The 14339-nt window shown below is 34.7% G+C and overlaps 1 protein-coding gene across 1 annotated transcript; it reads left to right on the top strand.

Moving 5' to 3' along the window:
- Positions 1-4387: 4387 nt before the first annotated feature.
- On the top strand, positions 4388-10297 carry LOC147282792 (protein DETOXIFICATION 21-like). Its single transcript, XM_086246565.1, has 9 exons — positions 4388-4547; positions 5348-5640; positions 6877-7418; positions 8418-8504; positions 8596-8652; positions 8916-9154; positions 9343-9461; positions 9862-9948; positions 10049-10297. Exons 2-9 carry the CDS (start codon positions 5377-5379, stop codon positions 10118-10120), a joined length of 1467 nt encoding a protein of 488 aa, XP_086102691.1. The 5' UTR covers positions 4388-4547; positions 5348-5376; the 3' UTR covers positions 10121-10297.
- The last annotated feature ends 4042 nt before the right edge of the window (positions 10298-14339 follow it).

Below are 14339 nucleotides of genomic sequence, written 5' to 3'. Positions count from 1 at the left end.
AAATACAAAACATATAAAGAACTAAAAGAAAAAAAAAAAACTAAAAACCATTGGACCTCCTCAAACAGTCAAACCCACCACCTTCCCCTCCTCATCTCGGGCATGTCGAACCTCATCTTGTACTCTGTCTCGACTTCTTTGATCTCCCATGGCGTCCTTAATTCCCTTGTTGTAACCACCCATCTTGCTTGGCAACAGTGATGATGCCCACGACCCGCCCGAGTACGCAAACGGGTCGTCCATCATTCTCTCCATCGTCCCCATCATCTGTTGCACCGTCCTTGCCATTGGAAATCGTCCCACAACCCTACAAATGTGTAATTTTGAGATGGGGTTTTGGGTTAGTGAGTGAGTACCTTAGGGGGGGGGCTGGATTGGCGACTCGCTTCTTGGGTTGGGCTTGCTGGTCCTTGTTGCGCCTCTGCAAGTGGTCAAGATTGTCTCTTGCATCGCTTCTCATAGCCCTCACACTCCCATTGATTGGTTTTGAGAAGGTAGGTTAAGCAACACTTTTGGGTCTGATCCTCCCAGATGACATTGGGACAAAGAGGCTCAAATTCGATAGGGCCTGTGAGTCTGTGACATTTAAGCCTGTGAGGCTTAAATGTTGGGTTATGTTTTTTGGGGGTGGGGGGCCGACAGTGGTGTCGCTACCAGTAGAGACAGAAAGAGCGTGACGAAGAGATAAAGAGACTGAGAGAGAGAAAGAGTGACAAAAAGGGTTTGAGAGAGATGCGACAAGGTCGGGGGGACAGCGGGGCTGGGTGGGGGGAACGACGTCATCCTGGACGGAAGATGATGCGTGGTGTGCTGCAGAAGAAGAAAGAAAGAAGAAGAAGGAAGAAGAAGAAGAAGGGGTGGGGTCAGTTGTGTGTGAGCTTAGGTGGAAAAGACACATTTGCCCTAAAAAAAGGGCACATGTTTTGCACATGCTGAATTTTAATGGTATTTGACTAAAAATTAACAGAAATGGATCAATTTGGGTATCGATTTTAAGAAAGTAAATCAACTTGGACGAAAATTAATTTGTGGACCAATATAAGAAATTTATTATAGTAAATGGACCACAGTGCATTTTGCTTTGATGTGAATGACCGGCCAAATTGGCCTGGAAAAATGTTGTATGACAGTATGAGGATGTTCTTTCTTTCTCAATAAAGATCTCCTTTCAAAAAAAGGACTAGAGTTCTCATCATTCGACCCAAGTCTTGTTGAAGCCGAGTAGATAATATATTTTCGAGCAAACATGTTGTTTATTGAATTTCTATTCTGAAAATTCTAAGTGGCATTATATCTTGGGATTGTGATTTGTAGGGGTGGGTCGGTGTCGGTAACCGAACCGCCAGCCAAATACCGTCGACTGATCGACTAGGGTCGAAATGGGCAAAACGCCAACCGCTGCCGCCACAGACTCTGTCGGTGAAACCGCAAGTGACGGTCGGATCGGTTCAAAATGGATCCAAACCGACCAGCTTAAGGCATCTGTTTGGGTGTGGCTGTGCGATGGTTGCAGGACTTGCAGGATGAAGAAGAAGAAGAAGAAGCTGCGGCGGCATCTGAGGTTGTCCATCGCAGCGGCGAGGTTGCAGCAGTTGAAGAAGAAAGGTCGTCCATCGCGGCGGCGAGGTTGCAGGTTGAAGAAGAAGAAGAAGTTGTTGCGCGCCAGAAACTAGGAGAGGAGAAAAAGAGAAACCAGGAGAGGAGAAGATGAAGAAGAAGAAGCTGCTTGTTGCCAAAAACCAAGAGAGAAGAAGAAGATGAAGAAGGGTCGGTCGGTGCGGTTTACCGACGGTGTGGGGGTTTAGAAGCCGCCTTCACCTCCGCCCCCTGTCGGATCGGTTGGAAAACCGCAACCAATGCGTCGGCTCTCGTTGGAGCGGTTGCTGGGCGGATCGGTCGCGTCAATTTTCGGGTGCGGTTCGGTTATAGCGGTATTTCGACCCACCCCTAGTGATTTGTGGATGGAGAGCTTCATATCATATATTCAATATATGTTGCCTATTCATATGGTTTGGTGGGTCTTGATTGTTTGATCGTAGTTGTCAATTTCTCCTGATAGACTGATAGACAAATATCAGAATGTTAATTCATAGTACAAGGGTAGATACGTACAGCTGGTGCAATAATTTTTTTTATTAATTTAAAATTACAAATTACACATTGAAACTTGAATTGCAATCAATTTGATAGTTGAAAACTTTTTCTTTTCTCTTTTTTTTTTCTGTCAAATGATAGTTCAAAACCTTGGTGATTACTTAACTAGCTAGAGTAACACTAACGTGCATGAGAGACTAATTATGAGAGACAGTTTTATAGAAGCTCTTATATTGATCAAATGGCACATGATTTATTGGTTTTTTGGTTAGGTTTTATTTTGATAAAAATTTTATAGTTAAAACCTAACATATATGCAACCTCTACGAGCCTTATTCTACCTTCTAAGAAAGTATGAGGTGAACCTATTAGCAAATAAGGTAAAAAATGACACGAGGAATAAAATAAGTTTGGGTGAAATTAGTTTTTGTAAGGATTACTAATTTTAAACGGGGTGTTAGGTAATAAAAAGGTTTGAAGGAGCTTAGATATGTGTCATGGAATAATCTAAAGGCTCTTATAAAATAGTCCATCATAAATTAGTTGACTTTAAGTAACAAAACATATTTTTTTAATTTTAAAGATTTATTACTCATAAGGATTTAAAAAACTCAACGGAACACTCACTTAATTTGTTATCAAAAGGACAACTAGTGCACGTCTATCAACTAATTAGATTCTCGAGAGTTAGGCAACTGCATATGCAGTTGCCACTTATTTTTATTTTTTTTTTCCTATTTGAATTTTAATATTTGTGGGGTTGATTATGACTTTTCATATTGTGTTTACATTTTGGGTTGATTAAGTAAATTTAATGTTTTTTTTATTAAGGATATATATTATACCTACAATGTTGTAATTGAAAATGTAGTTAATTGTAGTTGCAAATGCCAAGCATTCGGCGATAATTTTTGTCTTCGAACGTAATAATGCAATCGATTGTCCTTTAGAATAAGAAAATTAGTTGTCAAGTGCTTTAAGATAAAATATGCTTTTTTTAACCTACAAACTTAATTTGGGTTCAAGTTTAAATCTAAAGCCTTAAAACCCTTATAAACGTAAAACTTTTATAAATTTTATGTAGTCATAATTATGATTTTGAGGCAGTCACACAAATATTAAAAAACACTCTGGAGCGATTGTAGAGAAATCAAATAACAGAATTATGAGGCAGTCACACAAATATAGAAATTAAAAAACACTCTAAAGCAACTGTAGAGAAATCAAATCATAGAATTATGAGGTAGTCACACAAATATAGAAATTAAAAAACACTATATATAAAGCGACCTTAGAGAAATAAAATGATAGATCGGTAGAGCAGTCGATCGATTAGCAGCAAAAAAAAATTCTTCGTTTCTTATGACATTTTTTGCATAATAAAAAATGTTTTGCTTCAGGTTGGAATCCTAACTGAAAAAAGGTGGTCATGTACTATTTTTCTAAAAGACTTATTTCCATTTGATATTTAATCCCTATTTTTATTATTTTATTGCTAAATAATATTTGTAAGTATTTTTATTTTTTTAATTTAAGTCTATTAGAATATTATATTTTTTTTTTTTTGAGAAGAAAATCTTTTATATTTTTGTAAGCACACAACTCAACTAAAAATAAATTCATGATTATAAGCTAATTTGGTGTTCAGAACTTGAGCGCACATGTATAATGTATTAATGTGCATCCGATGCACCTTATGATGACGGTACCTTGGACTCTTGTTAATTAATACTTCAGACAGCGCTGTGCAACGAATCAAGTCTACACCGACGATCAATATTTTTTTATTTTTTATTTTTTTTTCAATTTTAGTTATTATTCTAATTAGGAGTACGTACTCAAACTGTTATTTTTTCTAATTTTATAGTTCAATTTTTATTTTGTCTCAATTAGAATGTAACTTCAATCAAATAATACTGACAGACTTTAATCATGTGTCATAATTGTCATCACATGTTTTATACTTATAATTAATTTAGTCCAATTATGAATTTGAGTCGATTAAAATGTCTATGTGCTAGACGCTGTCTGTTAGTAATATTTAACAAAAATTTCATTAAATATCAAATTAGAACAAAATAAAACTTTGAAGTTTGAACACAAAATTAGGAAGAATAATTGTTTGAGTACATAGGAATAATAGTAAAAGTTTAGCACCCAAAATTGACAAATACCCTACTTTTTGTCTTTTTGAGCATTTAGTTTTGGATTTTTCCATATATACAAATATTAAGGAAATAATTAAAGGCCAAGGCAAATAATTTTCTCTGCTCTTCAAGTCTCAACTACCTGATATTATATCTCTCTGTCTCTTCCTCCTCCTCTAGTCCTCTGCTTGGGCAAAACTCAATTTCCAAGACTATACTTGAGTCAGCAAGACTATAGTACTACTCCCAAAAGAATTGGGGACTCTCCTTGGCCTTGGCCTTTGCAGCTGCTGTTAAATAACTCCTGTGAGTCTCTCTCTCTCTCTCTCTCTCTCTCTCTCTAGTGTGAGAATACTTCTTCCTCTCAAATTTTGCATCTCATGCTGCAAAGTTATAATCTTGTTTTTTGTTTTTCCCTAAGCATATAAAATTGGGTAGAAATGAATCCTTTTGTTGGTTGGAGCTCTAGAGAATACAGGGATTGATCTGATGATGGACTTAATAGAAAGTGTATATATATATATACACACACACACACACAGATATAGTTGTTTTGTCAAAATATTCATCTTAATTTTGCTTGACATAATGGCTAGCATTTGGGGTGTGGTGGATGGGCTTGATGCTGCTGAAGCCTCAACTGCTCAAGTGAAAGACCGGAAAGCACCTCCTAGTTACTTTAGGAATTGTCAAGTAATTAAGTTAATTGTTTCAAAAGAGTAATTAATTAAGTTAATCATTCAGAAGTATTAACTTTGCTATGCCATTTGCACAGCTGAATTATATAAATGCATAAAAAAGAAGTTGATCTGTCAACCTTTGTTGGACTAAGTATAGAATTCTGCAAAAGCCTTTCACTTAACTCTCTATAGTCTACAAGAGTCAATAAAGATTCGTTTCCATCACTTAAAAACTCTAGAAAAATTTTACCACATGTCTAAGGGGGTTGTATTCGATTTAGATTCATACAAACTTTTAAATTATCTATATTTCGTGGCCTTGTTTTAAAATATTAGTGGATGTTCATTTGATAATCTATGAGTTTTTTTGTTTACCAGGAGAATAATTTCCAATCTTTGCTTAAGGGAATCATGTATATTTTGCAGGTTAAAGGGAGCTAAATATACTTGCTCAAATGGAAGAAGACATTAAAAAGAATCTTCTGACAAAAGAGATAACTGAACAAGAAAGTGCTGATGAGGATTTGCCTTTCAAGTACAAGCTATGGAATGAGACCAAGAAGATCTGGGTGGTGGCTGGTCCTGCTATATTCACCAGATTTTCCACTTTTGGAACAAATGTCATCAGTCAAGCCTTCATTGGTCACATTGGGTCTACTGAATTAGCTGCCTTTTCACTCGTATACACCGTACTTGTGAGGTTCGCAAATGGAATCTTGGTAGGTTTTGGCTCCTGTTACTTTTTGTAGCTACTGGTATATAATTATGTATCTATAAACAGCTTCACATGTGAGATTGATTAAAAAGATAAGATAAAAGGATTTCTTTTTCTATATTTACACACTTTGCTCTCTTTTCACAGACTTGTTCACATGCATACCAACAACTTTTGTTAAACTAACTAATTGTATATTCACATGAAACTTACAACTTCTATATGCTACTATGCATCCTCTACAAACTACTCCATAAACTGGTACCTGATATTTTCTGATAATTGGAAAGTAAACTTTTATTTTCAGATGAAATTTAAAGTAACAGAATGAAAGCAGACTCTGGAAATATTGACTGAAACTTGGTTAGACATGTCAATTGAAAAATTGGTTTTCTTGGTAATTTTTAGTGATTAATTCATGGAATAAAATCTTATTTTATGTTAAATTGTGTAGCATACAGACAAAGTAACTCATAATATCCTGAAATAGGGTAATTGAGCCATATTTTGACTGATCAAACATTTTGACTGTAGTTATTATCTTCACTACCAATTTGGAACTAGAACGTACCAAGAGAAAATTGTTGTCAGATACAACATTCTTATTGAGAAAAATAAAGATAGGAAATCTATCTAAAAGAAAACAAAGCTAGCCAATATAATGCATTATTGTAGAAAAAATTATTTAAGGTTCATAACTTCAACACTAAATGGGATTTAAGAGGCCTCAGCTTTTTGTTTTTTGTTTTTGTTCAAGTTTTCACTTCTATAAGTACAACATGTGAAGAAATTTTAGAAGCTAAGTTGTACAGTGCTTAACATCCTTAGCTTATAAGTAAATGAAGTTTTGACATTTGTGTTTGTTTTGAACTTTAGCTGTTCAATTTCAATTGCTTTTCACTTATTATTTCTGTTGTTTGCAATTACTGTACTGCAAATGAAAAAAATTCAAATATATGGCTTCTAAGATCAGCAGTTTCTTATTAGTCAAGTTTTTTAATTTATGACGCATCATATAAATTTATGAAATTCATTTCATAGGGAAGTCAGTAAAATTAAAATCCAGATTACATATATTGATCTTTAGTGAATGTATTGGGGCAGTGTGAGATAATCAACCTTTTCCTGTGGCTAGAACATGCAATTAGTTCATGTAGTCATCTGCTCCATTAAAACTTCACATAACAGCTAGGCTTTACATTGTGATATGAATTATGCTTCTGAATCTCTTAATCTACAGCTGGGCATGGCTAGTGCTTTGGAAACTCTTTGTGGTCAATCCTATGGTGCAAAACAATACCACATGCTTGGGATACATCTTCAAAGGTCATGGATAGTATTGTTTGTGAGCGCAATCTTCCTTGTTCCTATTTGTATCTTTACAACCCCAATTTTAGAGGCTTTAGGCCAAGAAAAGAATATTGCAGAAGTGGCAGGATATATTTCTCTCTGGATAATCCCTGTGATTTTTGCCTTTGTTCTATCCTTTACCTGCCAAATGTACTTACAATCACAGAGCAAAAATATGATCATTACTTACTTGTCAGCATGTTCGCTTGCAATCCACATTCTCCTTTCATGGCTTTTGACCATGAAATTTAAGTTTGGGATTCCTGGTGCAATGGTGTCGACAATTGTAGCATTTTGGTTACCCAATGTGGGTCAGTTTTTTTTTGTTATATGTGGAGGATGCCCACAAACGTGGACAGGTTTCTCGATGTTAGCTTTTAAAGATCTGTGGGATGTCATCAAGCTTTCTTTGTCATCTGGTGTAATGCTTTGGTAAGAATTTTTTCTTGTGTATTAATGCTTTTTGTCTTTCCTTTGCTTCTTTGTTTATTTTTCTTTAAATGTGTAAGTTCTTATCAATAATAATGTTAATGTGCATTCCTTGAATCCCAAGGAATCCTAGTCTTAGTGCTAATTTTGTAATTGTGTTTAGTTTGTAGTCCTTTGTGTATTGGCTCGGGTGACCTCTGTACCTATAAATACATGTATAGATACAATCAATCAATCGGAACTTATTTGTTCTACTGAATAATACAACCAATCAGAAGTTCAGAACTTATTAGTTCACAAATAATCTATTGATTTTGGTCATTTGAGAAAATCTAGATAGAGGCATGATCAATTAAGAGCTGTCATATAGATAGATTCGCATAATGCAATATTGGCTTAAGCTTTGTATTTCAAGAAACAAAAGAAATCAACTCTTTTCTCTCCAAATACATCTCATATTCTCATCAAAGCTATTTATTTAGTGTTTAATGTGCTAAGGTCTTTTCCTAGTCCTGTGTTAAGCATTATTAATCTTGAGCTATGCTACTGCATGGTTATCTGCGGCCATTAGCAGATTCTGTGGTCTATTATCCTTATATAGGTCACTAGACTTTGAGGATATATAACTTGCTAAAATCTAATTGATGGAAAATTTTCAAGAGTATGTTTAGCTTTTTATTCCATTTGAAATCTAGTATCTAGGTTTCATATGTTTTGGAATATCATTGTTAAAGGGGTCTGTATATATATCCACAAAGCGCTTTAAGTAAGGGATCCCTTACTTTTGAAAATAAGGTGACCGATAATGAATATGTATGTAGAGCGTAGAAAACTAACCTTGCAGTAGCTTCCTCATTACTAATTTGGTAGTAGCTATTGATAACCTTCATACAAAAAATGGTATGGTTGTGTAGGGAATGAATGTTTTATGATTCGTCATTTTAGTATACATTTGGAGCTTTTGAGTTGAAAGTTGATTTTCCTTGATAAATTATTGTACAGCCTCGAGCTTTGGTACAGCACAATCTTGGTTCTTTTAACGGGAAACTTGAAAAATGCTGAGGCTTCTATTGATTCTCTAGCTATTTGGTAATTTTCAAAAGCTACTTTTCTTCTTTCTTTTGTTTTCTTTGTATTCTGATGTATTCAACTAAAACATGTGTGCATAAAATAATTTCAGCCTCAACATCAATGGTTGGGAAATGATGATAGCCTTTGGCTTCTGTGCTGCAGCAAGGTACTTATCATTCTGATAATCATTTTCTTCAGAAAATATTTGATTCGCTGCAAAAATATAGGATCATTGAAAGTATTTAAGATGTCTATCAAAAAATGGGATCGATAGTACCTACATTTCCAAATTGTAAGTATAAGACTTGAATCACTACAATGCCTTAAATTCTGAACATACGGCCACTATTGTTCCATTTTACATATGTTTCATGAATGCTTTGTAACTAAATGTTGTAGTAGTACTGATGTTTGGTTGAAATCTTCTAGTGTACGAGTGTCGAATGAGCTTGGAAGAGGTAGCTCAAAAGGGGCAAAGTTCTCAATTGCAGTTATAGTGTCCACATCGTTGGCGATTGGTGTTGTGCTTTTCTTCATCTTCTTGTTCTTGAGGGAACGTCTTGCCTACATTTTCACCAACAATGAAGAGGTAGCTAAAATGGTCGCGGAGTTGTCACCTTTATTGGCCTTCTCCATCTTGATGAACAGTGTTCAACCTGTGCTCTCAGGTATTAATGCCATTTCATTGATACTCAAATCATATTATAATTAATTTAACCATTACCAGTATATAATGACACAAAAGGAGAAGAGAGTAAGAAATAACTGATTGGTTATCTGCCTTGCAGATATATTTTGATGTAATGCATTATAAATCTTGAATAATTTGCAACATAAAATATATTTTTATCAACAGGAGTTGCTATCGGAGCTGGATGGCAGAGTACTGTAGCATATGTCAACATAACATGCTATTACGTTGTGGGGATTCCTGTTGGAGTTGTGCTTGGTTATGTTCTAAATCTACAACTCAAAGTGAGCAATTTTTGTATCTTCTCACTCATTGTAGTTGGCGTTATTTCACCTTTGGCTCATTTGCAGGCAATGTCGTTTTGAACAAAAGCTTATGTTTATTACACTAGAGAAAATAAATGTGCAGCATCATAGGCTCATATATAGCCTAGCTTCTTATGATAAGAATACTTTTTAAAGATTTAGGTTCATTTGTAATCTGTAGAATATGACTTCTTTGGCAATTATCACGCACAAACATACATGCCGTGTTCTTATTCGAACTCTAACCTTAGGTGTAGGGTAAAAGCTATCAGTGGAGCAACAAGCTCCCACGCAAAATCACATCACAGTCATACGTGTTTTTTCCTCTTTTTCTTTTATTTTCTTATTAAAATAACTCATTTTCTCAACTCTTCTGCAGGGTGTTTGGATTGGAATGTTGTTTGGAACATTTGTTCAAACTATTGTTCTTGTCATACTCACCTACAAAACTGATTGGGATAAGCAGGTATTAATTTATTGGTTTTCATATGAGGCCTTACTATGAACTACTTTAATGCATGTGACTCTTAAATACTTAAAAAAGCTGTATCAATGTCACTCTACAGGTAATAATAGCTCGTAATCGTGTTAACAAGTGGGCTGAAACAGATATTGCAGAATCGACGCCCAGCACATAAAATGTCTGGCTTTCATTCTTTTGTTTTTCTTCTACAGTACTTCATTCTTTTGATCGAGCGCTTTGCGTCTCCTTTATTTTTTGTTTTTATGTATTGCGCATAGAAACAACAATTGTTAGTGTTGAACAATAATAAACTATGTTGAACAATAATAAACTATAATTGTTACTGTTGAAATTAGGTGGATGTGACTCCATAAACTTGAATTTGATGTTTTATTTTAATCGTCTCTCAGTTCAGGTCGTATATTCTCAGAGATAGCAGCCTTTTATTGTTTGGAGGCATTTTTACTCTTTATCTATGCGATAACCTTGTTCTTAATGGCTGGTGGTACATTAATGCATTTTCTTTACACTCTTTGATGGATTATAACCGACCAAATAGTACTTCAAGTGTGTAATGCATCCACTTTTCATGATAAAATATGCATGTGGTTGCATATTTATTGCCTTCTACAGTAGTGTCATACTTATATGTTGGATCAATCCCAGTGCTTACATTAAGCATTACTATTCGCCATTTGAAATTTATCATCACCTAATACTAGAAGAAATTACAGATTTAGTCCAGTTATTTTATACCTAGTTCAATTTTGGTCCACAATCTTTTTTAAGTTCTGTTTTGGTCCACTAAATGTTCCACTTGTTCAGTAAAGGTCCATATTTGTTTTCTCAAATTTGGCATGTTTTTTATCCTATCAAATCTCACCCAAATTCAGCGAACATATACTTGTTTTAAAGCTATGTATTTCCTCTTTACAACCATATAAAAATCATTCAAATTGGAATTCTAAAACTCAAGATAATTGACCCCAAAGTAGGGTACCCGAAACTGCCAATTTTTCAAACTTCACCCAATCTCAATTCTTTTAGATTATAATACTCCAAATTTGTTTTTATGACTAAGAAATGATGAAATATAACTTATAGTTCAATTATAATTGAAGAAAACACAACCCAAAGGATTTAAAGTCACAAATCTGGACCTTTACTGAACAAATGAAACAATTAGTGGACCAAAACAGAACTTAAAAAAGATTATGGACCAAAATTGAACTAGGTACAAAATAAGTGGACCAAATCTGTAATTTCCTCCCTAATACTAATAGCATATAATTAATTGTATAACAGTCTAAGTGTATAGCTTATACTATAAACCTATTAATAACTGTAAGGTTTTATAGTACGTAATTGTAAAATTAAAATAAAAAAAAAGTCCAATAAGAAACATCATTAAACAATAAAGCCCTTGAACAATAAATAACAAACCTATAATAATAATAAAAAAAAAAACACAGCTATTATAAAAAATAGTAAATTATATAAATACAAGTATTATTAGATAAAAGAAAAAAACAAACCATGTCTATATAATTTTTATTTATTTGTTATTATTAGAATGTTATTCCCTATTAAATGAACTTTATACCATCTTACATGACATTCATATATTGGACATTAAAAATTAAAAAATAAAACCTAAAAAAAAATGAAATACCCTTCCAGTAAAGTAATGACACATCAAGTGAGATATAAATATGGAAAAAAAAATGTGGGACAACTAGTATTATTATATTATTTTAACATTAATGCTAGTTACATCCACTTTTCATGATAAAATATGCATGTGGTTGCATATTTATTGTCTTCTACAGTAGTGGCATACTTATATGTTGGATCAATCCCAGTGCCTACATTACTATTCACCATTTGAAATTTATCACCTAATAACATATAATTAATTGTATAACAGTCTAAGTATATAGCTTATACTCTAAACCTATTAACAATTGTAAGGTTTTATAGTCTGTAATGGTAAAATTAAAAAAAAAAAAAAAGTCCAATATGAAACATCATTAAACAATAAAACTCTTGAACAAAAAATAACAAACCTATAATAATAAAAAAAAAAAACACAGCTATTATAAAAAATAGTAAACTATATAGTAGGTTTGTAAACACATCTAAATTTGGAAGATTTTTAAATTTCGACAAAAATTAGATGGAAACGACGGCAATTACTATCAAAATACGAAAATTTTGAACGAAATTTTACCATATGTTTATTTAACATATTATCTACTACATTAATAAAAAACATTGAAGAAATCAAATTATATAGTAGGTTTTATGTGATATAATATGAATAAATGCGCGCTGGAGACAAATACTGTTAAAAAAATAGTTTACTAATTAATAATTACATAAATTTGATTGAACAAACACCTCAGACCTTGTGTAATTTATTTTCCAGCTGTTCATAAATGAAAAGAACTTTTCAGAGCTTTGGATTGTTGTTGTTTGTGCTTATTTGAAGTTGTTCCATTATTACTTTAATTTAAAATTTCAAAGACGAAATTCTTTGAAGGGGGATAGATTGTGAGACCCCTTTGAAGGGGGGTAGATTGTGAGATCCCGTATTTTTCCAAGTTTTATTTTGAAAAATATTTTAAATATTTTAAAAATTTATTTGAGAAATAAAATATTTTAGGTTCATTTTATAATTTTTGTTTTAAATTAGTTTGATCCGTTCTTTGACTTTTTGAACTATTGTGCTTTTGACTTCGATCTGTGGTTTGTTGGAAAGGTCTCAAACACATGAATATGTGAGCGCAAACTGTGCATTAATCGGAGCTACGGTTTGAGAGATATGAGCATTTGAAATGATTGACATTTTTGTAAATTTATAAACATGAATTTTAAAAATCCAAAATCAAATTTTGTATGTTAATTCTCTCTCCAAATCATAACACCAGATGACAGAGAAAGGTTGATGATATTCTTTTTTTCTTTTTGCACACCCTTTCACTCTTTTTTTCTCCTACACACCCCACACACTCATCTCAAATTCAAAATCTTTCAACACACACCTAACTCATTACCAAAATACCCTCATTTCATTACACACCCACACACCCCATTTTTCTCTTTCTCACACTCTCTCCTTCCCTCTCTCTCTCTTTCTCTGTCAACACACACCCGCGCAGCACCAGCTTCCCCACCATCCTGCTCGCAGCAGCACCACCGAGCGCAGCACCACCACCGAACCTTCCTCGCAGCACTACCACCGCGGGCAGCACCACCTTCCTGGCACCACCACCGCGTGCAGCACCACCTTCCTGGCACCACCACCGCGCGCAACACCACCTTATGCACCTTTCTCTCTCTCCTCACTGCTGCTCTGCCCGACAGCTCTGCCCAGCTCATTTCTCTCTCTCCTTCGCGCCCGACAACTCTGCCTAGCTCGCTCGACCACGCAGCAGTGCCAGCCAAGAGGATGAGCTTCGCAGGCCGTTCGACAGTCATCCGTCGAAACCGGCTGGTTCGTTCGGCAGTCATCTGCCAAAGCCGTTAGTTTCGTTCGGTGGCTGTCTACCGAACCAACCGCAGCGACAGAGAAAGGGAGGGAAGAGAGAAGGGAGAGAGAGAGAGAGAGAGAGAGAGAGAGAGAGAGAGAGAGAGAGAGAGAGAGGACAATGGGAGGAGCTGAGGAGGGGCTGCCGGGCTAGTTGTGGTGGCTGTTTTGGGGGTGGTGTGGTGATGGTGCATGCGGAGAGAGAGGAAGATGGTGGTTAGTGGTGGCTCAGGTGGTGCTGCGCGCGGTGGTGGTGCGAGGAAGGTGGTGATCGGGCGAGTGGAGAGGAGAAAGGGAGGAGCCGAGGAGGACTGCCGGGCTTGGAAGGAAAAAAAAAACAGAGGAGGGTCTGAACGAGAAAAAAAAAAAAAAAAGAGGGAAACAGGGAGGGGAGGGGAGGGGCTGTTTAGTCCTTTTTTTTTTAGTTTATTTTATTTTTTAATAGAGGTGTGCAAAAAGAAAAAAAAGGGTGTGTAAAAAAAAGAAAAAAAAAAGTATGCAAATAGCAGCATTCATACTTAATCTCAAATGGCAAAGAAACCTAAATATACTCTTGAAAGTGTCTTTCGGTTAAATTGTAGTCAGTTATATATATCCTGCAAATATCAGGATAATACACTACCGAATATGCTAATGGTTTCAGGTAGCTCAAGATTAATAATGCTTAACACATTAAACGTAACACTAAATAAAAAATAGCTTTGACATGCAAGAATAATAATGCTAATATGCTCAGGATTAATAATGCTTAACCCATTAATAACACTAATTCTCTTGATTTAATTTGTTTCTTGAAATGCAAAGCTTAAGCCAATCTTGCATTATGTGAATGTCTCTAACTGATAATGCCTCTATCCAGATTTTC

Source organism: Dryas octopetala, chromosome 6 (genome assembly GCF_963921425.1).
Source record: "Dryas octopetala chromosome 6, drDryOcto1.1, whole genome shotgun sequence".
In the NCBI taxonomy this organism is placed as follows: Eukaryota; Viridiplantae; Streptophyta; class Magnoliopsida; order Rosales; family Rosaceae; genus Dryas; species Dryas octopetala.
This window is presented reverse-complemented; position numbering and strand designations above follow the sequence as displayed.